Below are 24,412 nucleotides of genomic sequence, written 5' to 3'. Positions count from 1 at the left end.
CGGTGTGCCAATATAATTAGTGTTCACTGTAGTATTTTTTTTTTAGGGCAGGGTGCTGATCACGGGGAGGGCACATTTTTCATTCGTGAGGGTAAATTTTTAAGTTAAATGGGCAAACTTAGGTACATACTATAATGCTTGGTGCTCCCACTCCTATGGGCAAAACATGGACAGTGCGCACCGAAGGTGCGCAGCAAAAATCTAGGGGCGTTGTTTCGTGGGGAAGGGGCGTGGCCACATAATAGTGTCAATTCACATTACACCACACGGTAGTGCCCCTAATACACATTGCACCAGTTAGAACCTCCTATACACACTGCGCCAGGTAGAGGCTAGAGCACGTTATACATATTGCGCCAGATAGAGCACATTATACACATTGCGCCAGATAGAGCACATTATACACATTGCGCCAGATAGAGCACATTATACACATTGCGTCAGGTAGGGAGCACTGAGGCACATTGCACCAGGTAGAGAGCACTGAGGCACACTGCACCAGGTAGAGAGCACTGAGGCACACTGCACCAGGTAGAGAGCACTGAGGCACACTGCACCAGGTAGAGAGCACTGAGGCACACTGCACCAGGTAGAGAGCACTGAGGCACACTGCACCAGGTAGAGAGCACTGAGGCACACTGCACCAGGTAGAGAGCACTGAGGCACACTGCACCAGGTAGAAAGCACTGAGGCACACTGCACCAGGTAGAGAGCACTGAGGCACACTGCACCAGGTAGGGAGCACTGAGGCACACTGCACCAGGTAGGGAGCACTCAGGCACACTGCACCAGGTAGGGAGCACTCAGGCACACTGCACCAGGTAGGGAGCACTAATGGCACACTGCACCAGGTAGGGAGCACTAATGGCACACTGCACCAGGTAGGGAGCACTGAGGCACACTGCACCAGGTAGAGCACTGAGGCACACTGCACCAGGTAGAGAGCACTGAGGCACACTGCACCAGGTAGAAAGCACTGAGATTAATGTTTACAGCTGCAAAATACTTACAAGGTTAATTTAGCCCAGGGGGACTCTCATGTACGTACCGGGTCCGGCGGCGCACGGCTGGATCCGGCGACGTGGCGGGGTCCGGCAGGCAGCAAACGGCGGGGCGGCAGGGCGCACAAAAACGGGCAGGGCGGGATTCAGCTGTCTAAAAAAGGGGCAGACACCTAGCGTGAACACTAGATATATATAAAAAAAAAGACAAACGCCTCATTCACTTAAACACACGTCTCTCTTAAACACACACGCCTCTCACTTACATACACCTCTCACTTACACACACCTCTCACACACGTGCCTCTCACTTACACACACCTCTCACATACACATGCCTCTCACATACACATGCCTCTCACATACACATGCCTCTCACTTACATACACATGCCTCTCACTTATAGGCCCTACACACATAGCGATTTCACTGCACGATATGAACGATCTTGTTCATTAATGAACGAGATATCGTTCATATCGTGCAGTGTGGAGTCCCCAGCGATGAATGATGCGCGACCCCGCGCTCGTTCATCGCTGGGGCCATGTCGGCTGTGCATGCCGGCCAATATGGACGAGATCGTCCATATTTGCCTGCAAGTCTACGGAGCCGGGTGACGGGGGGAGTGAAGAAACTTCACTCCCCCCGTCACTGCCCCCCCGCCGCTGGGTCGCTCGTCGGCCGTCGGGCACCTCGGCGGCGCATCGCCGAGTGTGTAGGGCCCCTTACATACACATGCCTCTCACACACACACACACATGCCTCTCACTTACATACACATGCCTCCCACTTACATACACATACATGCCTCTCACACACATGCCACTCTCACACACATCACACACACACATGCCTCTTTTACTTGAATGTACAACTTTCCTTAAAAACACACACATCTCACTTAAAAACAAGCACACACAAAACACAGTACTTCCCCCCAAATACACCTCTCCCCCACCCCCCACACAGTGCCTACCTTTGGCTATCATCCAGAGCATGGAGGAGCAGAGAGTTCTGAGCTTCCCTCGGCTGGCTTACTAAGGGCCCGGGAGGAGCTGTGCTCTGGAGCTCCCCCTAGCTGCAGCCAGTGCCATCTCTCTCTACAGGAGGCAGCTTCCGTGTCATTGACACAGCTCCTCCATCTGCAATAGCAGCGCAGTCCTCAGGCTGCGGGAGACAGTGGAGGAGATGCGCCCCCTTGTGGCCAGGAGCCCGGCGGCAGCCGACTCCACTGCCTCCCACAGTTCCGCCCCTGATCACCCTAGTGTGTGTGTGTGTGTGTGTGTGTGTGTGTGTGTGTGTGTGTGTGTGTGTGTGTGTGTGTTTTAGAGCACACTGCAGTTGGGAATGTTAGGTCCTAGGCTGCAGTGCCTTGGAGCATACATCCTGATGCTGTGTACCAGGCACAGTATGCACAAAGTGTGAATTAAATGTATAATTAAATGAATGGTTGACATTAGGAAAAAATATTAACAACAATAGCAATACACAGTATATGTAAGATGCATTTAAGTAACACCTACTCCTGCAGCCTCTGGATGTAGCCCCGAACCCATAAAAGAACCCAGCCAGCAGATTACTAAGGCTGCAGCCTCCTGAGTGATCTCAGGAGATGCAGGTAGAGGTACAGTATTAGTAGGAGCCAGCTAATTGCTATACTGTAGGCCCAAAAGCGACAGTCTCGGTAGCAGGGAGACTGTGGCTTGGGTATATGGTAATTTTGCCTCTTCATCCCAATTTTGGCCAGAAGAGATGAAAACACCCTACCTCCAGAACTGGCTGTTCGGTCGGCGTGACAGCTGTTTAAACGCTTGATTATAAAGTGTGGCCAACCCATGAAGAGGGCATAATTTGCACCTGACAAGCCATAGGGCCATATTCAATTTGCGGCACTGCGCCACACTTTTTCAGGTGAAATGTGTTATCAGTGCGTTTGGACGAAACATACTATTTTTACTTTCGATTTAGCACAGTTATCCAATTAGCAAAGAGTTAACGCCTACTTAATCCGTTATCTGTCCAATCGGCCATATATAGGGAGGTGGCTAAACTCGCTATATAAAGGATGTTTTTTTAGGCATGGGTTAATCTCCACGGTGTCTAGCTTAAAGTTGGATCGTTATCGTGGAGGTTTGGTGCAGCAAGAAGCAGCAACAGCAGCCGAAATCAGCATTTGTTTCAGCCTGTTTACTGCCTTTTTTTCTCCTGTTTGGTGGAGAAGATTGGTGAGTACCTTCTACCTCCAACCTCAACTACTTCTATTGTCTCCTTCTCCCATGTCACCTGTAGTCAATCCGTGCCCATGCCTAGTCACAGGGGGGACCTCAGGGGCCCCTCTGTCCTCTCATCCCTTACATCCAGCCACATGGGGACCCCAGCCACCTTCTCCCCATGCCATGTGGCCACAGGGGGCCCCAAGAGGCCACTCCAACCGCCCCTTGACCATGCCATGTGGCCACATGGGGACCCCAGCCGCCTTTTCCCCTTAGCCATACGGCCATAGGGGACCCCTAGGGGCCACTCTGACTGCCCCTCGACCATGCCATGTGGCCACATGGGGACCCCAGCCACATTTTCCCCTTTGCCATGTGGCCACAGGAGGCCCCTAGGGGCCACGTTGACTGCCCCTCGACCATGTCATGTGGCCACATGAGGACCCCAGCCTCCTTTTGCCCTTGCCATGTGGCCACAGGGGGGCCACTCCGACCCCCCCTTGACTATGTCATGTGGCCACATGGGGACCCCAGCCACCTTTTCCCCTTGCCATGTGGCCACAGGGGGGCCACTCTGACCCCCCCCCCCCCCTTGACTATGTCATGTGGCCACATGGGGACCCCAGCCACCTTTTCCCCTTTGCCATGTGGCCACAGCGGGCCCCTAGGGGCCACTCAAACTGCCCCTCGACCATGCCATGTGGCCACATGGGGACCCCAGCCTCCTTTTCCCCTTTGCCATGTGGCCACAGTGGGCCCCTAGGGGCCACTCTGTCTGCTTCTTGACCATGTACATGTTAATTCAGTGGGAGTGGAAGAACCCACATCTCACCAAAAGAAAAGAAATTCCTTTGTTTGGAGCACTCTTTTAAACATTAAATGTGAATTGAAATGAAAAATTGAATTTATTAATACTTAACTTTTATTATTCCTTACTTGACTAAAATTTGAAAGGGATTGGTATATGTATCTCAAATTATTGTATCCCTATATAAACAGTGGTAGAATATAAAATAGGAGCAAAAACAATAGTGAATTATATATTGATGTGATTGCTCAAATAGTAAAATAAAAGTGATAGTAATCTATCCGACCATTCAGACAGACAGCAGCGGTGATTTTTCTATACTCTCATATGGTCAGAGGATTCATGGCCATTGGAGTATCACCAGTAAGTTCAGACTATTAATATGCGTCTGAGTTTCATCAAGCGGTGTACCTCTTTCTATATGAATTCATTGGATCGGCTAATCCCCCGACCTTAATCAAAATTATACACAAAGAAGGGACTGATCCTTTGTCATGTAACAGAAATATTATCCATATCTAGTATTATGGCATGTATTGTATCATAATTGTATGGAGCAGATATAGATGCGTAAATAGCCACCTTGTATTGGGGCTAAATTCCAATCACTAAATAACAAGATCATATGAGTCAATAGACATTCAGTAACATTCAAAATAAACAGAGTATGCATTGCAATTCTGTAATTTGTTCAAAAATTAATAATCCAAAATCTGGAAGTACATTGCTACATAGTCAGTGGATGTGTTGTATACCAAATATGGAGGGAAGGGGGAAAAGAGAGACAAAAAGATAGACACTCTAGTCGAATGATCCCATCTGCTGTCCAACCTCATCCAAGAGCGGAGGAAAGATCCCAGCCGCTAGGTCATTAAAGGCTACTGCTGCTGGTCATGGTTTTCCCCGCTGCCGGCTTTTGGTCAGTGAATTACCACCGCTTGATGGCTGAACGCTGCTGCCGCTGATCACGGCTCCCCCTGCAGTGAGGAGACCGTGTGTGAGGCCGTAATTAGTAGGACGTACGTTTCACCACCTGGGCTTGCTCACCTAGTATAAGTATATACCGCTTTTTGAAAAATATGGCAATTGGCAAGGTGCAACCAAGGTGGTTATATTTACATTAGAGATACCAATATAAGGATTTCTATATCTTAAATTTGATAATAAAACAGATGTATTGATCTTAATACTTATAATCTTTAACTTAATACTCATAATCTTTGTTGAGAGTATATTTCGGCCCCTGGCTCGGGCTCAAGTGGCGCATTTAGACCCTGCAAGGCTTATTAGCATCAGGGCCTATCTAACACCACGACGGGGCCCTTAGCCAGAGTGCCTGTTTCCTCATTTCTACGGCACAGTTGACGGTTCTACTCTCATCTTTCCTCCGCTCTTGGATGAGGTTGGACAGCAGATGGGATCATTCGACTAGAGTGTCTATCTTTTTGTCTCTTTTTTCCCCCTTCCCTCCATATTTGGTATACAACACATCCACTGACTATGTAGCAATGTACTTCCAGATTTTGGATTATTAATTTTTGAACAAATTACAGAATTGCAATGCATACTCTGTTTATTTTGAATGTTACTGAATGTCTATTGACTCATATGATCTTGTTATTTAGTGATTGGAATTTAGCCCCAATACAAGGTGGCTATTTACGCATCTATATCTGCTCCATACAATTATGATACAATACATGCCATAATACTAGATATGGATAATATTTCTGTTACATGACAAAGGATCAGTCCCTTCTTTGTGTATAATTTTGATTAAGGTCGGGGGATTAGCCGATCCAATGAATTCATATAGAAAGAGGTACACCGCTTGATGAAACTCAGACGCATATTAATAGTCTGAACTTACTGGTGATACTCCAATGGCCATGAATCCTCTGACCATATGAGAGTATAGAAAAATCACCGCTGCTGTCTGTCTGAATGGTCGGATAGATTACTATCACTTTTATTTTACTATTTGAGCAATCACATCAATATATAATTCACTATTGTTTTTGCTCCTATTTTATATTCTACCACTGTTTATATAGGGATACAATAATTTGAGATATATATACCAATCCCTTTCAAATTTTAGTCAAGTAAGGAATAATAAAAGTTAAGTATTAATAAATTCAATTTTTCATTTCAATTCACATTTAATGTTTAAAAGAGTGCTCCAAACAAAGGAATTTCTTTTCTTTTGGTGAGATGTGGGTTCTTCCACTCCCACTGAATTAACATGTATCTGGTACATATTCCTAGGAGCACCTCCAACGTCAAAATAGCCGCTGATGCGGGTTTAATTGGTTTTTTTGTTTAGTTGGTTTTCGTTATCAAATTAATTAATCATATTTAGTCTGGTGCAGGATAAACTCTGTTTTGCTTCTTGACCATGCCATGTGGCCACTTGGGGACCCCAGCCACCTTTTCCCCTTGCCATGTGGCCACAGGAGGCCCATAGAGGCCACTCTGACCACCCCTCGACCATGCCATCTGACCACATGGGGACCCCAGCCACCTTTTCCCCTTGCCATGTGGCCACAGGAGGCCCATAGAGGCCACTCTGACCACCCCTCGACCATGCCATCTGACCACATGGGGACCCCAGCCGCCTTTTCCCCTTGCCATGTGGCCACAGGAGGCCCCTAGGGGCCACTCCGACCGCCCCTCGGCCATGCCATGTGGCCACATGGGGACCCCAGCCACCTTTTTCCCTTTACAATATATCCTGATGATGTGTGGTTTTCAAGTCCCCGTTGCCCCATGTTGTTAGACAACATATCAAACTAGTATCAGACCTGTGAGCACAGCTGTAAATTTGTTTGCAAATGTCCAAAATCATGTACACTGCAGGTGGGGTAGATTTAACATTTGCTGTAAAAGTTAGATTTGGGTGGGTTATATTGTTTCTGTGCAGGGTTAATTCTTCCAAAATGTTACTCTCTGCTCATGTTTCATCTGCCTCATCTGCAGTGCTGCACGGTTTTGTCTATTAGCTTACAAAATTGCTGCTGCAATCAGGTGTCAATTTAGCCCACCGTTTTGTTTTTCTTAGTTTTTTGTAAGATATGTCTCGCGAGAAGAAACCACGGGCAATCCCATCTCCAGGTATTTGTTTAATCCACAGGAACCCCCTCATGCTGGCCTCTCAGACACCCTCACAAGTCACAACACACATGCAGGCACCCATGCTGGCTTCCCCAGACATTCACACATACTTGCAGGCCCCACAGACACCCACTTAACACACATGCAGGCACCCTTACTGGCCCCCCAGAAACCCTCAACACACATGCAGGTTCCACAGACACCCTCAACACACATGCAGGCACCCATGCTGGCCCCCCAGACACCCTCAACACACATGCAGGCACCCATGCTGGCCCCCCAGACACCCTCAACACACATGCAGGCACCCCAGACACCCTCAACACACATGCAGGCCCCACAGACACCCTCAACACACATGCAGGCACCCATACTGGCCCCCCAGACACCCTCAACACACATGCAGCCATCCATGCAGGCCCCCCAGACACCCTCAACACACATGCTGGCCCCCCAGACATTCCCACACACATGCAGGCACTCATACAGTATACATGCTGGCCCCCCAGACATTCCCACACACATGCAGGCACTCATACAGTATACTATGTACTTTACAAACTTTTTTTTTTTCCAGGAAAGTAATGAGGAACCTGATTCCTCTGAGGGAGAGGAACCCGCTCAGTCCAAAAGGACTAAAGTGAAGGCTATGAGATCAGTACGTTTTAATAATGCTGAGAATGACGCACTAATTGAAGGGGTGGACAAATATTATGAAAAGCTTTTGGGACATCGATCCGCTAAGACTCATCCCAGTGAAAATAATTGTATTTGGAAGGAAATAGCTCAGAATGTAACTGCTGTATCCGGTGTAAAAAGGGAAGGTGATGTCTGCAAAAAGCGTTACAGTGATTGCAGGCGATGCACCAAGAAACAAATGACCAAAGAACATCAATATCAAACCAGTACAGGTGGTGGTCCAGTATTGGTAATGACTTGGCTGCCCTGGAAGGAGAAAATAATGCAAAGAATGAATCCAGCCATGGTTGAAGGATTGCCAGCACCAGCATTGATAGCAGCAATCCAAGGACTGCTCCGAAGAAAGGTAACCTACCTCTCCCCCCACAGCCTTTTTTTTTTTTTTTTTACATTTTTTGAAATTATATGTTTGCTAAAATTTACAGATTCCAGAGAATCTATGGCTGAAAGTTCTCAAGGTGCTTCTTCTACAAGTGGAACTGCTTCGAGAACTACTCGACCTTCATCTCAAGGTCGAGGCCAGCACATGGTTAAGTATTTTAAAAAAAAGTTATTAATAAACTTTTTGGACACATTTTTAAAAAGGTAAAAATATAATATGGTTACAGGTGGATTGCCAGAAAGAGACCGCACGGAGAGTCAGGAAGGCAGACCTACCAAAAAGAGACACACTGTAGAGGCTGAAACAAGGTCTAAAACCCCACAACACCATAAGGAGGCAAGGATGACCACACTGACAATCTCAGAAAGTGGAAGAAGGGCACCGAGCGGAATATTGGAAGGCCCCTTACCGACTGAAGAAGGTGGGCCTAAACACACAATATACACAGTATGGTGTGGAACCCACTCATCAATCACACAATAGCGTTTGTGGTGTTTGGCTGTACTGCTCAAGATTGTCTATTGTGTTTGGATATGGAAATCTGGTTTGCTGCCACGTCTGTAAGTTTTTTGGTTTTTAAAAAGTAAGAGCAGCTTTCTACCAGACGACAATTGACCTTCTCTCTAGTTGCAACTCCTAACAACCCTGCCTTCAGTAGCTTAGCAGCCATATGGTACATAATTACTACAAAAATAGATTAGATGGCTGCACTTCCTGATCCAAATTGCCAAAAATAGAAAACATTTGTGTTTTAGGTTTGTTTGTGATTTTTTTTTTCCAGGCGTGTTAATATACCTCTTGGATGGCTGAGTGACCTTGAATATGAAATAGATCCTCTCAAGTTATTTAAAATTCTTACAGACATTTGAAATGTCCAAATATGACTTTTAAAAGTTTAGCACAATTTTCTAAAACCTAAGTATAGGTTTTATGCTCTCAGCGTTCATGTGCCAATAACCCGTGTTCAGGGGTGGCGGTGTGAAAGGGGTATTTATTTGTATACTAGTCAATATTAAAGCTTGACTTTGTGTTCAGTAATACAACATATCTGCATATTTTTCCCTTTAATACAGATCCCAGTGAAACACATCGTGCAAGACGTGTCCTGCTCTCTAGTAGCGGAAGTGTACCAGCAACATCTGCAAGAACTCCAAAAGGCCAAGGCAGATCCCAAGGTAAATTTTGTACCTCGAGCAATAGTAATACGTACTACAGTTGAATGTTATTTCTACATAATTTTTTATTTATATTTTTTTACTTTTTCTCCCCAATAACAGATCCGAGTGAAACACATCGTGGGAGAACCATGCAGCTATCTAGAAGTGAAACTGTAGCTTCAAAATCTGGAACATCTGCAAAAAGCCAAAGGAAAACTCATGGTCAATATATTATAAACATCATTTATGTTTTATTCATTTTAGCATAATTTCCTTTGTGTAGTTGGGACTAATAATTAATTTTTACATAACTTGCTTAAATTACAGGGAGATTCCCAGAAAGGCACCGTACAGAGAGTCAGGATGCAGGAAGTGAAAGACACCACAAAAAAAGGCACACTTCAGAGGTTGTACCAAGGCCAGAAAAAAACTTTACAGCACAAAGAACAGGAAAAATTGACTCCTTCCCGTATACTTGAGAGTGGCACCGGAGCCTCAATGACAATATCTGGGGACCCACAGGCCATTGCAGGAGGTACTTGAATATACACTTTTTCGCTATCTCCAAATGAGGAGCAACCAACATAAACTTAGCCAAAATCAAATGCAAGTGTGTCAGCCAGGGGTGGCCAACCAGTCAGTGTGAAAATGGGCAAAACTGTTGGGAGCTTAATTTAAGAGCAGATATCAAACTTCCGAACTTTCACAAAATCATGCCTCATTTTTTCCCTGTGCCACCCTTGTTATAAAGTGTATAGGTGTATGACCATTGTGTAACATTGCACACTCTGCCTTTCTGCCTGGCCCCTTTTGCCCAGCTCTGTAATTTAAGAATGGTGAACCTCTTACATTTGACCGGCATTCAGGCAGCACCGCAGCACAAAAATCTGCTGTATTCTATGTTAGCCCACTGACGGCGCCCAATTTCTGCTCTGCCTCTCATAATGCAATGATACCTCATGAGGTCATAAAGCACACTAGAGGGGCAAAGCTGGTATCCCTCGAAACCAACACAGAAAATATATGTGTTCATTTAAAAAGGCAGCAGAAAGTGGGAATGGGTGGTGTTGTGGTTTTGGGTGATGGAATGGGAGACACATCACCAATACAAAAAAGCCACATGCGTATTATCAGCAGCTGATTGTCCTCCTCTAATGGAATCTGTTATTGCACTCTGGAAAAAAACTTTTTTTTTTAGGTAAAACTACTTACTAAGTTTCCTCTTTTCTCCATTCTCCATTTCTTTTACAACTGTAGATTGGATCGAAACTTCTCCATCAAGCCCAACACCGCAGCCTTTCCAAGTAAGAAGAGACACACTTATCAGATGTACCCACCACAGCATCGGGAGAGCACATTGAAACAGCCCAAGCATTCACTCCAGAATTGTCCGTGGAGGAGGATGTTGAGCCTTTAGATGAGCTTGATATGTCCCAAAGACAAGCAACTCCCATAGGTAAATTTCTAACATATTTGAAATTTTGGAAAAAAAAGGCAAGTATTCAATGATGAATTTTTTTCTTCTGTTTTTGAAATGTGCTTAATTTTAGAAAGTCGTTTTCAATTGGTTGAAGAAATCCAGACAGGCCAATCTCAAGGGACAGTTCAATGTGTCAATGACATTGCAAGAGAGATAGAAAGCTGACAGGAAAGCTTCAGGACAACTGTAGACCATCGCCTGCAAAAGATGGATGAAACACTTGGACGTGTCACAGACTCCTTAACAGAAGTGATGGAATCTACTACAGCAGTGTTTCAGGCCATAGATGCAAAGCTGGGTACCATGATTGTAGCCTTAAACAAACTTGTTGTCAACACCTCGTGCCAGGCAAATGCCTTAGAACTCTTGCAAACCAGCCATACCCAAACTGCGACAAATACCTCACTCATTGCAACACAATTACAAACAATGAATACAATAATGATGAAGATGTTGGCTGTTCTGTGTCAAGGACAACACCAACCAGCAATTCCACAAACAACACAACAGTCTACAAGTTTGGGGCATGAGGGACAATTACAGAGATTGGCCCACGGATATGTGCTTATACAAACGCTTCCAAGTCCGGCACCTCCTGATAGTACTACCACACCGGGACCATGCCCACTACATCAGAACCCAGCAGGGACGTGCAGTCAGGGGAGGCAGTGCCTCCCCTGTAATAATAATTAAAATAATAAAAAGAAGATATTTATAGCACAGATTCTTTGATAAATATCTTCTTTTATTATTCTAATAATTTCCCCCCTGTGGCTGCGTGTGAGGGTGGGAGGCAGAGGTGCCTCCCGCTGCTAACACTAAAAGACCGGGCAGTGGGGGGTGGGCAGGGGGCAGGGCGAAGCAATGGTCTGTGAAAGCCGTTGAAAAAGCATGGGGAAGCGGCACCTATACTGGTGCCTCAATGACAGGGGCGTGCATTCAGTACCGATGAATGCACGCCCCTGTCTGTCCCCAGATGTGATTGGCCCAGCGGATCCAGTGCTGGATCCGCTGTCCAATCACCCACAGGCGGCGCTGGAGGCGGAAGTGGCGGCGCCTGTGTGCGTGCGGTGGCCGGGTAGGAATCCCCCTCTCGTTCCTCCTCCGGCGCGGCGCCTAAGTGTGGTGGCCGGGTCGGAATCCACCCCCCTCGTTCCTCCTCCGGCGCCTGAGTGCAGTGGCCGAGTCGGAATCCCCCCCCCCATCCTCCGTCCTCCCAGCCAGCAGCAGAACTCTCCCCGTCTGTGCTCCTCCCGCTCTATAATCTCTATCTCTCTCTCCGTGGCCCCTCTCCAGGAGGGACAGACTGCTCTGCTGCTGGTCTGTTCTTTTAATTTATGATTGCCAGCACCTGTGTTGAACAGGTAAATGGGTAAAAGGTGTTTCAGCACAGGTGATAGCAATCCTAAATCAAGAGGGAAGTCCAGAAGTAGAGCATTCTGTCCCTCCTGGAGAGGGTCATGTTGGGAGGTATGCTCTCTCCCCCCCCCCTCCCCCATCCTGTGGATTACTTCATTTGTAAGTTTAATTTTCATTTTTACTGGTACCCTGTTGGATTCTACATGGACAAGTGGACGTGATCAGCGTGGGATGTAGGTAAGTATGTGTGAGTGTGTAAGTGTGTGTTAATAAATGTTTACTTTCAAGGTGTGTGTGTTGTGTTTTTATTTGGGTGTTTTTTGTTGTTGTAGAACTACAGGTACCAGCGGGCCCGTTATTTCCCCGCATGCTGGTACTTGAGGTTCTCCAAGTACCAGCAAGCGGGGGAGGCTTGCTGGGCCTTTTAATTCCACAACAAAAAACAATATTTTTTACACACTTATGGCTATCAGCCCGGCACCCACCGCCCAGGAATGCTGGGGACAGCCTCGGGCTTCATCCCTGGCCCTTGGGTGCCTGGATGGGGGACCCCTTGATTTAAGGGGTTCCCACTCCTCCAGGGAACCCCAGCCAAGGTGACTAGTTGGGGGGGGGGGGGGGTAATGCCACGGCCGAAGGGACCTATATAAATGTGTCCCCCGGCTGTGGCATTATGTCTCTGGCTAGTGGAGCCCAGTGCTGGTTTTAAAAATACGGGGGACCCCTACATCTTTTATACCCCGTATTTTTGGAACCAGGACCGGACTAAGAGCCCTGTGCTGGTTGTTTAAATACGGGGAACCCCTGTCCAATTTTTCCCCCCAGTATTTAAACAACCAGGACCGGCTCAAAGAGCCCAAGGCTGGTTATACTTAGGAGGGGGGACCTCACACATTTTTTTTTACATTTTTTAACCCATTCAGACCCTTCTCCATTAAGTTAATGGAAGCCCTGGACAACAAAATTGCATTCATGTCCTCCTCCTCCCACTCCCTTCCCAGTCCCAAACACTAGTATTTTTTTTTTTCTATAAAAATGTACAATATATCACAAGTATGATGAGCAGGCAGGCAGTGGGCATTGGCAGCATCGGACTGAGATGTAAATTAGTGGCGGAGGGCTGGGGCAGTTGATGGTGGGAGAGTTTGTAAGCCATTGGTGGTGGCAGCGGGCATCGGCTCAGAGGCATTGGCTCAGTGGCGGTAGGGGTCATCGGCAGGATTCGGCGGACATTATGGCTGCAGTGCCTCCCCAGCCACTGACCTCACCGCATGCCACTGGAACCCAGATAATGATAATCTTCCGGAATCCACCAAATAAAAGGGTGCTTTTATATATTACCTTTGTATGGATATAAAAACAGCTCTATTTGTTGTTTGATGTAAGGGAACAGATGTACTGCTTGTATTCCACAGTAGAAGAGGGTTTGTAACTGTTTTCTTCTGGCTCCCACATTGCTCCTGTGTGGATATGGATGACCCCTTCTGATTTGCACTCCATTATTGTAGGGTAATTTTTATATGTGGATTGTGAGTGTCTACTATTAAAATTGTAAAAACTTTAAAAAATAAAGGATAAAAATCCAAAATATAATTTATTAATCAAGTTTTTTACAAAAATTATACTGGCAAATAATACAAAACCAGGTAAATTTGTATACATTGCATTGTCATTTACTACCAAAATAAAATGCTTCACTTAAATGTGACGTGAAATTCAAGCTTCTCTGTTTTTAACTTTTAACTTTTGTATGTATAAAGCAAATAATGTTTCCAAACATGTAGTGATTGGTATGCAGGTACAACAGGTTGTGAGGATCTTTTTTTTGAAAAGGCCAAGCCAGTGTCCAGGATAATAACATTGCAGGTGTTCAGAGAGACTTCCAGGAGGACAGAAGAAAGTCTGTTGAGACAGTGAAACCAATTTGAAAAATGAATAAAAAAAAAAAAAAAAAAGGCACACAAAAGAGTATGCAATGCAACAAACATGGCTGGGGAGAGTTGGGGGGATACTCACCGGATGCACTGTGTGGGGATCCATCCAGCTCCATCATCATCCTCCTTCTGGTTGATTTAAAGCTGAGATGCCATCTCGCCACTGGGAAGGTTAGATCAGGGACAGGTAAATGAAGGGAGAGAGGTAAGTCCTTCCAGGAGTCAGGGTACCAGTAGGTCTCTCTCACACACACACACACACACACACACACACACACACACACACACACACACACACACACACACACACGGGACTGGGCTTAGGACAAAGTTACCACAAAAAAAGCTAGTGTGGACACAGAGAGGTGGGGAGGGTTGGGGGGATACTCACCGGATGCACTGTGTGGGGATCCATCCAGCTCCATCGTCATCCTCCTTCTGGCTGATTTATAGGGGAATCCAGGGACAGGTAAGTGAAGGGAGAGAGGAAAGGCCTTCTAGCAGTCAGGGTACCAGTAGCTGTAAAGACAGAAAGGATTGTATTTGTAAAAAATTGTAACAAACATACACATATACTGTATAATTAAGTAACAGAGTCAAATCATAGAAAAACACAAACTAAATACCTGACACGTAGAAAAAAATATTTTAAAAAGTCACCAAGTAAAACCAAAAAAAATTAAAACCCGCTTCAAAGAGCAACCATTAAAAAGAAAAGGTCAACTTTCTAACAACAGGACCTAAACTTGAAGGAAAAACTCAAGTAGATTCTTCTGCAAATGTAAAAACAAACAAACAAACAAACAAACAAACAAACATAAGTATGATGAATTTATTAAACACACTAAAAAAATTAAAAACAAATAATCTCACCAGTGAAGAATCCATTGATGAGTGCACAACGACAATCACCTACTTCGATCATACCCTCGAGTGGTGCTGAGCAAATGTCCGAATCCAGCCAAACACCTGGATCTATATTCTCCGGAAATCGGTTTGCAACACAGATGTTATGTAAAATGCAGCAAGCATTTACTATATTGCAAACTTTATCCGGAAAATATAACTGAGTACCCCCGGACCTGTCTAAACAGCGATACCGGGATTTAAGTACACCGAAGGTCCTTTCGATTACACCCCTCAATGCAATGTGTGCTGTTTGGTACATATGCTCAACATCACTTTCGGGATTGGACAATGGGGTAAGAAGTCAACTCTTGTTAGGATATCCCCATCACCTTAAAATACATAATTTTTTCCTAACAATTACATATTAGAAAAAAAAAGAAAAAATACAAACAATTACAAATAAACACACCCAACAGCCAGCCATCCGGCATTTTTCCACTTTCAAAATCACGGTACAAAGACGACTGGCTCAAAATGAAGGAGTCATGTGCCGACCCAGGGCAGCCCACAAAAAGATTGCATCACACACCATCTGAACATTCAAGGAATGAAAGAAATTTTGATTATGAAAACAATCTTCCATTTGCCTTGGTGGTGCAAGTGCCACATGAGTGATATCTATCGCGCCTAGAACATTGGGGAAACGCGTTTTCTCAGAAAAAGCCAATTTGACCTCCCTCCATTCGCTGTCAGTGCTTGGATAATGAATAAACTGTGTTGTCAATGTATGGAAAGCCATAAGGACTTAAAATACGCGACAATGTGGGCTGGGAAAAACGGACTGTTTGGGACAAAATTGGCTGGAAACTGCCAGACGCAAAAAAAGTAACGCAGCCAGTAGTTTAAACAAACCACTGACTGCATGATTAGTGGGCGCCCGAGGTTCCAGGTCTGGTTCCATCAAGTCATACAGCATATGCATTGTACCTCCACCTCAGAGAGGTCTTCCAGTACACGCCTACTACGATACTGGCGTGGACGTGGACGGGTAATGGAAACGCGCTCTGCCTCACCACATGGAGCAATTGTCTGAACACCTTCATCATCTGTCATGTCCTCCTGTGTCTCAACAGCAGCCTGGATCATGAACATCCAAACAGTGTCAGTGAATGGCTCCATGATTGTAGACATGGATAAAAGGTTGTCAAGTAAGAAAACCGCAACTTAACCGCAAAAAAAAAAAAAACACGGGTGGTCATTCCGAGTTGTTCGCTCGCAAGCTGCTTTTAGCAGCTTTGCACACACTAAGCCGCCGCCTACTGGGAGTGAATCTTAGCATAGTAAAATTGCGAACGAAAGATTAGCAGAATTGCGAATAGACACTTCTTAGCAGTAGCTCCAGACTTACTCGGCAACTGCGATCAGTTCAGTCAGTTTCGTTCCTGGTTTGACGTCACAAACACTCCCAGCATTCGCCCAGTCACTCCCCCGTTTTTTCAGACACTCCCGCGTTTTTCCCAGAAACGGCAGCGTTTTTTCACACACACCCATAAAACAGTCAGTTTCCGCCCAGAAACACCCACTTCCTGTCAATCACATTACGATCACCAGAACGAAGAAAAAACCTTGTAATGCCGTGAGTAAAATTCCTAACTGCATAGCAAATTTACTTGGCGCAGTCGCAGTGCAAACATTGCGCATGCGCAATTAGCGGAAAATTGCTGCGATGCGAAGAAAATTACAGAGCGAACAACTCGGAATGAGGGCCACAATCCAACAGCAGACTGCACAATGCAGTGTTTCTCCCTGAAGTCCCAAGAAAGGAGTGACAGATTCCTGTCAAAATGAAGCATTGCATCCTGGGAATTTAGATTTCAGTAACAAAAAAACCCACTGAATGTAATTTTTTTTTTACAAAAAAAAAAAAAAAAAAAAAACATAACTGGGATGCTCTTTAAAACCCCCCCCCCCCACCCCCACCCCCCCCCCACACACACCAAACTATAAACTTATTTTCAACTTTACTTAACATAAAAATTATTTCACCTACTCCGTGTAGGTGAAGTACATTCGGCGATAAATACCAGTCAAAATGGGAGAAAAATATCGGGAAGCATTAAATGAATACCATTCCGCGATAACCCTATCTTTACCCATTGAAAATCTTTGACGGATGAAAAATAAAAATGAAAACAAACATATCACCCGAAAAACACGGAAATGAAAGTACCGATAATTCACCAGGATAAAAGACCAAGTGACCGCAAGTTAGCGGTTCTAAAGACGTTTCAGGGCCTAATTGAATACCCTAGAATTAGTCTGATTCATACAAAGTCACTGTATGTAATACATTACTTCATATGTCAGTATAGTGGGTCTGCGATCAGAGTTTGCCGCTTACCAGCACCTCTCTGCTATAGTGCGCTGATTGAGCATTCAGAGCCACATACATAGCTACTAGGTACGGTAGGTCAACAAGAACTCACTGGAACATCTGCATAGGAGCATCATTACTAGCTGGATGCCGCTTTTACCACTACTTATTCATCAGACTTTAGATCTTTCAAATATAATTTACCTGTGTTTGGACAACTCGTGTACCTAGCAACCCACGCCACCATAGGTGGTTGTGCATTTTAGCGCATTTTTGACGTACTTCCTTTTAGGAGTAGAAGAACCAGCTGCCACTTGTTCTGCCGCTTATACTGCATGTTGTGGCCACTGGTTGGGGCTTTCTGGGCAACTGGAAACCCCCTGTGTTTGCCTATGGTGTGGGTTGTTTATTATACCCTTTTCACACCGAAAAAAACAGGTTCAACCTGAGTTGTTGAACACTTTTTTAAGCTACGTCACATCGGCTTGAAACCCAGTTCACACCGCAGGCTGGACCCGGGTTATTATAGGGTGTTCCTTTAGCCGGCTTTGGAGTTACATCATCTTCAAACGCTGATGATCCTGCTCTCTGCATGCTTTCCAGGTCACACGGTTCAACCTGCAGGCTACCTTTTCACACCAAACCTGGACCCGAGTTGCCATGAAAATAACCAGGGTTATAAGATTGGCGTGAAAGGGGTATTGGTACAGTCTTTCAGTTTACTAGGTGGATAGACAGCATCAGCAACAATCATGTCTGACATGTATCAATTATTTTCTGCAATTATGCATTGATCTTCTTTGCCAGCAAACAAATCTTCATTGTTGCAAAAATAAACATGTGTCAACAAATGTTGATATTCCTCTGGCATCCATTTTATGTGCCAAGCATGTCTCCTTCACCACAGACAGAGCGAGAGGCCCTCCAGAAAGACAATGTGTAAGGTCGCGGGACAAAATAATAGAGATTAAATCTGACATTTCCACTTGTTCACACTAGTGATGTCAAATCTGGGTCACATGACTGCCTATAATCCACGTGGGAGCAGCACTAGTGGAAGAAGGCTGCCCATCTGGTGAGGCTGGGAGATGATGCAGCAGCAGCAGAGCATGCAGTGACAGCCTGAGGGGGGCACAGTTTGCCGCTCCACTGCATGACACTGCTCAGTGCTGCAGGAGAGGGTGCAGAGCATGGCACTGCGTCTTTAAGGTGCACTGTCTGCGTGAGTGTGTGTGTGTGACTGGGAGCCCCTCCCTTTCTCCTCACTGGAAAGAAGCAGCTCTCAGAGAATGATCTGCAAACCTGCCAGGGTGGGCTGCCCGTCTGCTTTGTGTGCTCCATGCAAATAGAGCTGGCCTGATGCACCGCAGCCCAGGAGTGTGACAGGAAGGGACGGTTGCCATCCAGGGACACACACAGGATCCCCGGTACCTTGATATTTAGCGGCTTGTATTGCAGAAGGGAGGAGGAGAGAGGGAGAGCAAATCAGTGCATTTCCTCTGCAGACCCCTCATGCCTGGCTGAAGAGAGCCCTGCAAGAGACACAGCTGGGGGAAGACTGAGTGCTGCTTCCTTGCACCCCAATAGACCGCTGGAGAATGGCGGATCGCAGCCTGGACAGCGTGTCCCTTCCCCTGGAGGTGAGAGCCAGGCTGGCTGAGCTGGAGCTGGAGCTGTCTGAAGGTAAAGATAAAGCATTGTGCATCCCCCTTGTGTGTGTCATGTGCGCCCCCTAATCCCGTTGCTGCTGCCGGTGGGGGGGCTGCGGGTTTCTGAGTTACCCCAATGTTACCGCAGGGCTGGTTTCATAGCATCCTCCAGTGCTGAGAAGGCAATGTTTAACCCGTTAGCTGCCCCAGGGCATGGCTGCTCTACCAATGCCGCTCATCAGAGAGGTGGGGGTGTTAACCCCTTAGCTGCCTCCTGCCATTAGTCCTATACTCAGCCCATAAAACGCTTAATGCCCATGTACTGTAACCCCTTCCCATCTCTCTGTCGTGCTGGTACATCATTGTTGCATGATATCCCGGTGTTCTAGTGGTTACATGACTGGATCAGTGCTCTAGCTGTCATCAGGGCCAGACTCCTCTCCACATTTCCTCCATTGGAGAAATCTGCAGAGCATTACACAGATATAACTGCTTATTATATCTGTCAGCACAGTCTCTCCATGCAGTAGCCTGACATGGGTGATAGATGGGCACAGTGGTTCTGGAATAATATAATATCTCCACCAGTGGCCAGGGTTCTGCTCTTTGTACAGGGAGGGAGCTGAGTCTCCCAGCAGCTGGGTTGCATTTGCTGAGATGCAGGCTCCTCACACTTGTGTTGCATTTAGACTGGTATGTCAGTGCTCTGTAGATAGTGGAAGTGGAAAATATTCCAGCCCCAGACCCTACATGTCCTAAAAATATCATTTACAACAAACACAATGGCACGGGGCTCCATTCTGTCCAGCAAGGCAGGCACCACTGTGACAGCAGATGCCCCCCCCCCCCCCCCCAGTGCTTATTTATTTCTATGCTTTGTATATTTTTCCTCGTTTGTTCTGGTAGTATTGTCAGTAAACAGTGATTGCTTTTTTCATTCTGAGCATGCCCAAGGAACTGGCAGAAATTGGGTGCATCAGCCTCTGGATCATTTGTATGCTATGCAATAAATACAGTGATTTCAAGTGTAATTTATGAAGTGTGTGACTAATAGTGAGAAAATGGCATTTATCTCTGACTTACCATTTTGTCCCTCCGTCCCAGACTTTGCGTCTATAAGTTGTCATAAATCCTTTGTGTCACCCTTTAAAATACATTTCTGCATTTTACAGGTTTTTGACAGCAATAATTGAATAATCTCCATAAATGAGTGGGGGGAAAAATAAATCTAAATACCTTAAATAATTAATCTGCTAAAGTCTGAAAGTATTGCTGGCATCACCATGGCAACCATGCTTGCAGCATCTCCAGTTAAAGAGAAGCCATCTTTATATAGTCCAAAGACAACCTGTTTAGCTGTCAATTTATAATAATATCTTTTGTTTTTAATGCAAGTTAGATATTTTTATGTTTTTTTTTTAAATTTCTGTTGTGCTTATTACAAATAATGTTCATCTCTAGAGCAGTTTATAGAGAAATGTAAATTTACCCTTCTGTGCAGTCACTTGTTGTTGGGAAAAATGAAACATTGTAAAAGATTGTGTAGTGTTCTTGGCCTACTTGTGATTCATAAAATACATAATTCAGCCATGTTTTTTATACAGAAAAGTGGATTAGAATGTTGTGGCAGCATGTGCCTTACTTAAGTAATTAGTCTATATAATCACAGGCTTATATGAAGGTGGTACTCTTCATATTGTGTAATTCACTATAATGTTCCCAGATAATCCTTTTGTGTTTTACGTTCAGACTAGGTTTTACTGCATTGTCTCATTTCAGTAGTTTTTTTTTTCTCTATTGTTTTGTCAAATAGATTTGCATTGATGTCAGCTCACTAATGCTAAAGCACATAAAATGGGTAAATCGTTAGGAAAGCACACATTCATTTTCATGCATTTTACTAATTTTCCTGCTGCCTGTACTGTATGCTAGAGCCTTATGGTGAGAGAGATGAGGGGATCAAAATGTTCAACAAAGGCCTTGGGTTTGCACTATTTTAATTTTGTGCCTGTTTACATGTAAAAATATTAGGACATATTTTAGAGTATTTTCACATATTGTATGCTTGGGGCTATAGAAATAATTATTAATTGGTACACCTGAGTGATGATGATATTATTATTATTACTGCTACTACTAATATTTTTTTAAATAGTGTCTGGTTTATGGCTGAGAGTAAACCTTTATCATGAAGGCAGCTACAAGTATTCAGTGACTGTCCAACCTTGTACCTCATGTCACTGTGATGTCACTCATTCCTAGTGAATTGACAGGTTGTATACTCATCCTATAAAAATTGCTGCCTTCACTGTATTTAGCTGACTGGTGCACTTTATGGAATATATAGGCCCAGATTTATCAAGCATTGGAGAGTGATTACTTGCACGGTGATAACCAGCTCCTAACTGCCATGTTACAGGCTGACAGTCGGGAGCTGATGGGTTGGTACATTATCACCGTACAATTTATCACTTTCCAATGCTTAATAAATCTGGGCCATAGGTAGAAAGAAAACTCTCTCTCTCTCTCTCTCTCTCTCTCTCTCTCTCTCTCTCTCTCTCTCTCTCTCTCTCTCTCTCTCTCTCTCTTTTCCATTGTATTATCTGCTGTCTGTGCAAACATTACACGTCACCTACCATGTGCTTAGCTAGTGGAGAGTTATTGGTGAACTCTGGAAGTAATGATGTGCTGTTGATAGGAGCCATTTTGTCACATGAAAATTAAGCTACCATATCTTAGTAAACAGATGCAAGTAATGAGGAGAGTCTTCCTATTGCTTGCTATTGAATAATCTGGAGCAGGGGCATGTGTGAAAATAGTAGACAAAGGTCACCCTATTGTAGATGCACTGTTGTTTATGAAACCTAAGCTATCCGGTGCAATTCAATTGTTTTGCAAAGCTAATATAAAAAAACCTTATATTAAATATTACTCATGTTTTAACCTCTTTCTTTGTTTTGAATAAGATTGATCAAACAACTAAATATGCATTGTATTACACACACTTATATTAGCTATATAAAGCTAGGCCAAAAAGGGGGGAAAAAAACCAACAACAAAACACCCCAAACCCTGGTCTGCTTATTCAGGTCGTATAAACTTCCACTTTTTCCCTTTCACATATACAAGGAACTCCCATCTGTCCGGACAGACACACTGGGAAAGTGTACCAGCATTCTGAGGTGAATAGCAAAAATCTTTCATGGACTCCACTTGATTTGTAGTAGAATAGCGCATGTACTTCTCTGGGGCCCCTCTGGGTAAATGGAGTTTACACCCTGTAAGTGCATGTGAAGAGTGTTAGAGGCTTAAGTGTAGCTTATGGGATCATCGGCTGTCACTACTGTGACCAGGCAGCATGTTGTGTGTTACTGTTTCTATGAAGCAAAGTCTTGAATTTGTTGCAGCATCTTATCTCACAGTTTCACTTTTAAATGTTTTAATGTCCATTTCAGAGAGGAGACTTATAAGCAGTCTCTTTTCTGAAGATGGGCGTATAGTTAAACATTTCATGTTGACCAAGAGCCACCCTTTTTCCTCCCTCTTGACCATAAATAGACACCCTGAACCTCGAGGTCACCAGGACTCTCCGTGCTTCAGGGAGGTGGAATTGGAGACGAGATGTATTTTTTTTTCTATTTTTTTTTTTTTCTTGTTCTCTTTGCTTTTAACGGTTTTATAGGGCTCTCAGCCAGAAGGTAAATTCAGCTAACGTTAGTCCTGTCAGCAGCTGGGAGGAGCTTGCAGTGTTGACATTGTATTCCTTATTTAGCCCTTAAAATAGGGTGGGGATAGCAAATCGTGGCCAGCTACTATAAGAATTGTCTTTTTTTTTTTTTATTGTAAACCCCATCCACCCTATTTAAGCTGTTTATAGCTTTTCACATGAGTTCAGTATGTCAGTATTTTCTGTGTTATTGCACTCTATATTCTCTGTCCCCATCTTATTTTTATACTGGTTTGCAAATATAATCGGTTTGGACCCTATTTATTTCCTGGCCGGCGCATCATTTCAGATTTTTGCATAGATATCCTAAGCCTTGCATAGAGATAAAGTGCCAGCCAATCCGCTCCTATCTGCCATGCCACAGGCCGTGTTTGATAAATGACAGTTAGGTTCTAACTGGTAGGTACTTTATCTCTCTCCACTTTATCACTCTCCAATGCTTAGTACATCTGTCCGTTTGTATGTTATAAGTAAAAAAAACAAATGAAAAGCTTTTGCTCATACATTAGTTTCTCTACACCAATGCCTTTCTAAATAGAGCATACTAGTGAAGCTTTAAAACAAAAATCAAAAAGCGTTTGCCTGGGAAGGTTGGACTGCAGAATAACCTAAAACTAAGGGGGGAATTAATCCAATACTGGAGAGAGAGAGAGGGAGAGAAAGTACCAATCAGCTTTTCTCTAACGTCCTTGAGGATGCTGGGACTCCGTAAGGACCATGGGGAATAGACGGGCTCCGCAGGAGATAGGGCACTTTAAGAAAGCTTTGGATTCTGGGTGTGCACTGGCTCTTCCCTCTATGACCCTCCTCCAGACCTCAGTTTTACACTGTGCCCAGAGCAAGATGGGTGCACTGCAGAGGGCTCTCCAGAGTTCTCTGCCTGAAAGCATTTTTGTTTGGATTTTTCTTTCTACTTTTTACTACTTTTTCACAGGGAGCACTGCTGGCAACAGGCTCCCTGCATCGAGGGACTGAGGAGAGAGGAGCAGACCTTCTTGTCAAAGATAGGCTTTGCTTCCTCGGCTACTGGACACCATTAGCTCTTACTGGGCATCCACCCCCAGAGCCGCGCCGCCGTTCTCCTCACAGAACCAGAAGTACAGAAGACGTCTCAGGCGGCAGAAGCCTTCAGCTTCACTGAGGTAACGCACAGCACTGCAGCTGTGCGTCATTGCTCCCATACACCTCACACACTCCGGTCACTGTAAGGGTGCAGGGCGCAGGGGGGGGGGGGGGGGGGCGCCCTGGGCAGCAATATAAACCTCTGCATGGCAAAAAGACTATATACATGTACAGGTGGGCTCTGTACATGTATATAAAAGAGCCCCCGCCATATTTTCCTAAGTTTGAGCGGGACAGAAGCCTGCCGCCGAGGGGGCGGGGCTTCTCCCTCAGCACTCACCAGCGCCGTTTTCTCTCCACAGCACTGCTGAGAGGAAGCTCCCCGGACTCTCCCCTGCTTACACACGGTGAAAGGGTGCTTAAAAGAGAGGGGGGGGCACATAATTGGCGGTTTACATATTACACAGCGCTGCTGGGGAAAAACATTTTGTGTTGGTCTCCAGGATCATTGCGCTGGGGTGTGTGCTGGCATACTCTCTCTTTGTCTCTCCAAAGGGCCTTGACAGGGATACTGTCTTCAGAAAAGGGGTTCCCTGTGTGTGTG

The 24,412-nt window shown here is 45.0% G+C and overlaps 1 protein-coding gene and 1 long non-coding RNA gene across 7 annotated transcripts in view; one reads left to right on the top strand and one right to left on the bottom strand.

Annotated features, from left to right (window-relative positions):
• Positions 1-13,844: 13,844 nt before the first annotated feature.
• On the bottom strand, positions 13,845-18,761 carry LOC134927457 (uncharacterized). 2 transcript variants are annotated; one of them, XR_010177646.1, is made up of 4 exons: positions 18,673-18,761; positions 14,539-14,666; positions 14,230-14,310; positions 13,845-14,115 (listed from the first exon to the last, which is right to left on the bottom strand). It is a non-coding gene; the product is annotated as an uncharacterized LOC134927457 (long non-coding RNA). The 2 variants fall into 2 exon arrangements; XR_010177645.1 differs by lacking the exon at positions 18,673-18,761 and adding an exon at positions 17,575-18,390.
• Positions 18,762-18,968: 207 nt separating this feature from the next.
• The window catches only part of DIP2C (disco interacting protein 2 homolog C), an 820,289-nt gene continuing 814,845 nt past the window's right edge, over positions 18,969-24,412 (top strand). For all 5 annotated transcript variants that reach the window (XM_063921929.1, XM_063921931.1, XM_063921928.1 and 2 more), the window contains exon 1: positions 18,969-19,053. In XM_063921929.1, the coding sequence (XP_063777999.1) occupies positions 18,969-19,053 (85 nt within the window). The remainder of the gene's footprint in view (positions 19,054-24,412) is intronic.

Source organism: Pseudophryne corroboree, chromosome 5, assembly GCF_028390025.1.
Source record: "Pseudophryne corroboree isolate aPseCor3 chromosome 5, aPseCor3.hap2, whole genome shotgun sequence".
In the NCBI taxonomy this organism is placed as follows: Eukaryota; Metazoa; Chordata; class Amphibia; order Anura; family Myobatrachidae; genus Pseudophryne; species Pseudophryne corroboree.
The sequence above is the reverse complement of the archived record's forward strand: the minus strand, read 5'-3'. Positions and strand labels throughout refer to the sequence as shown.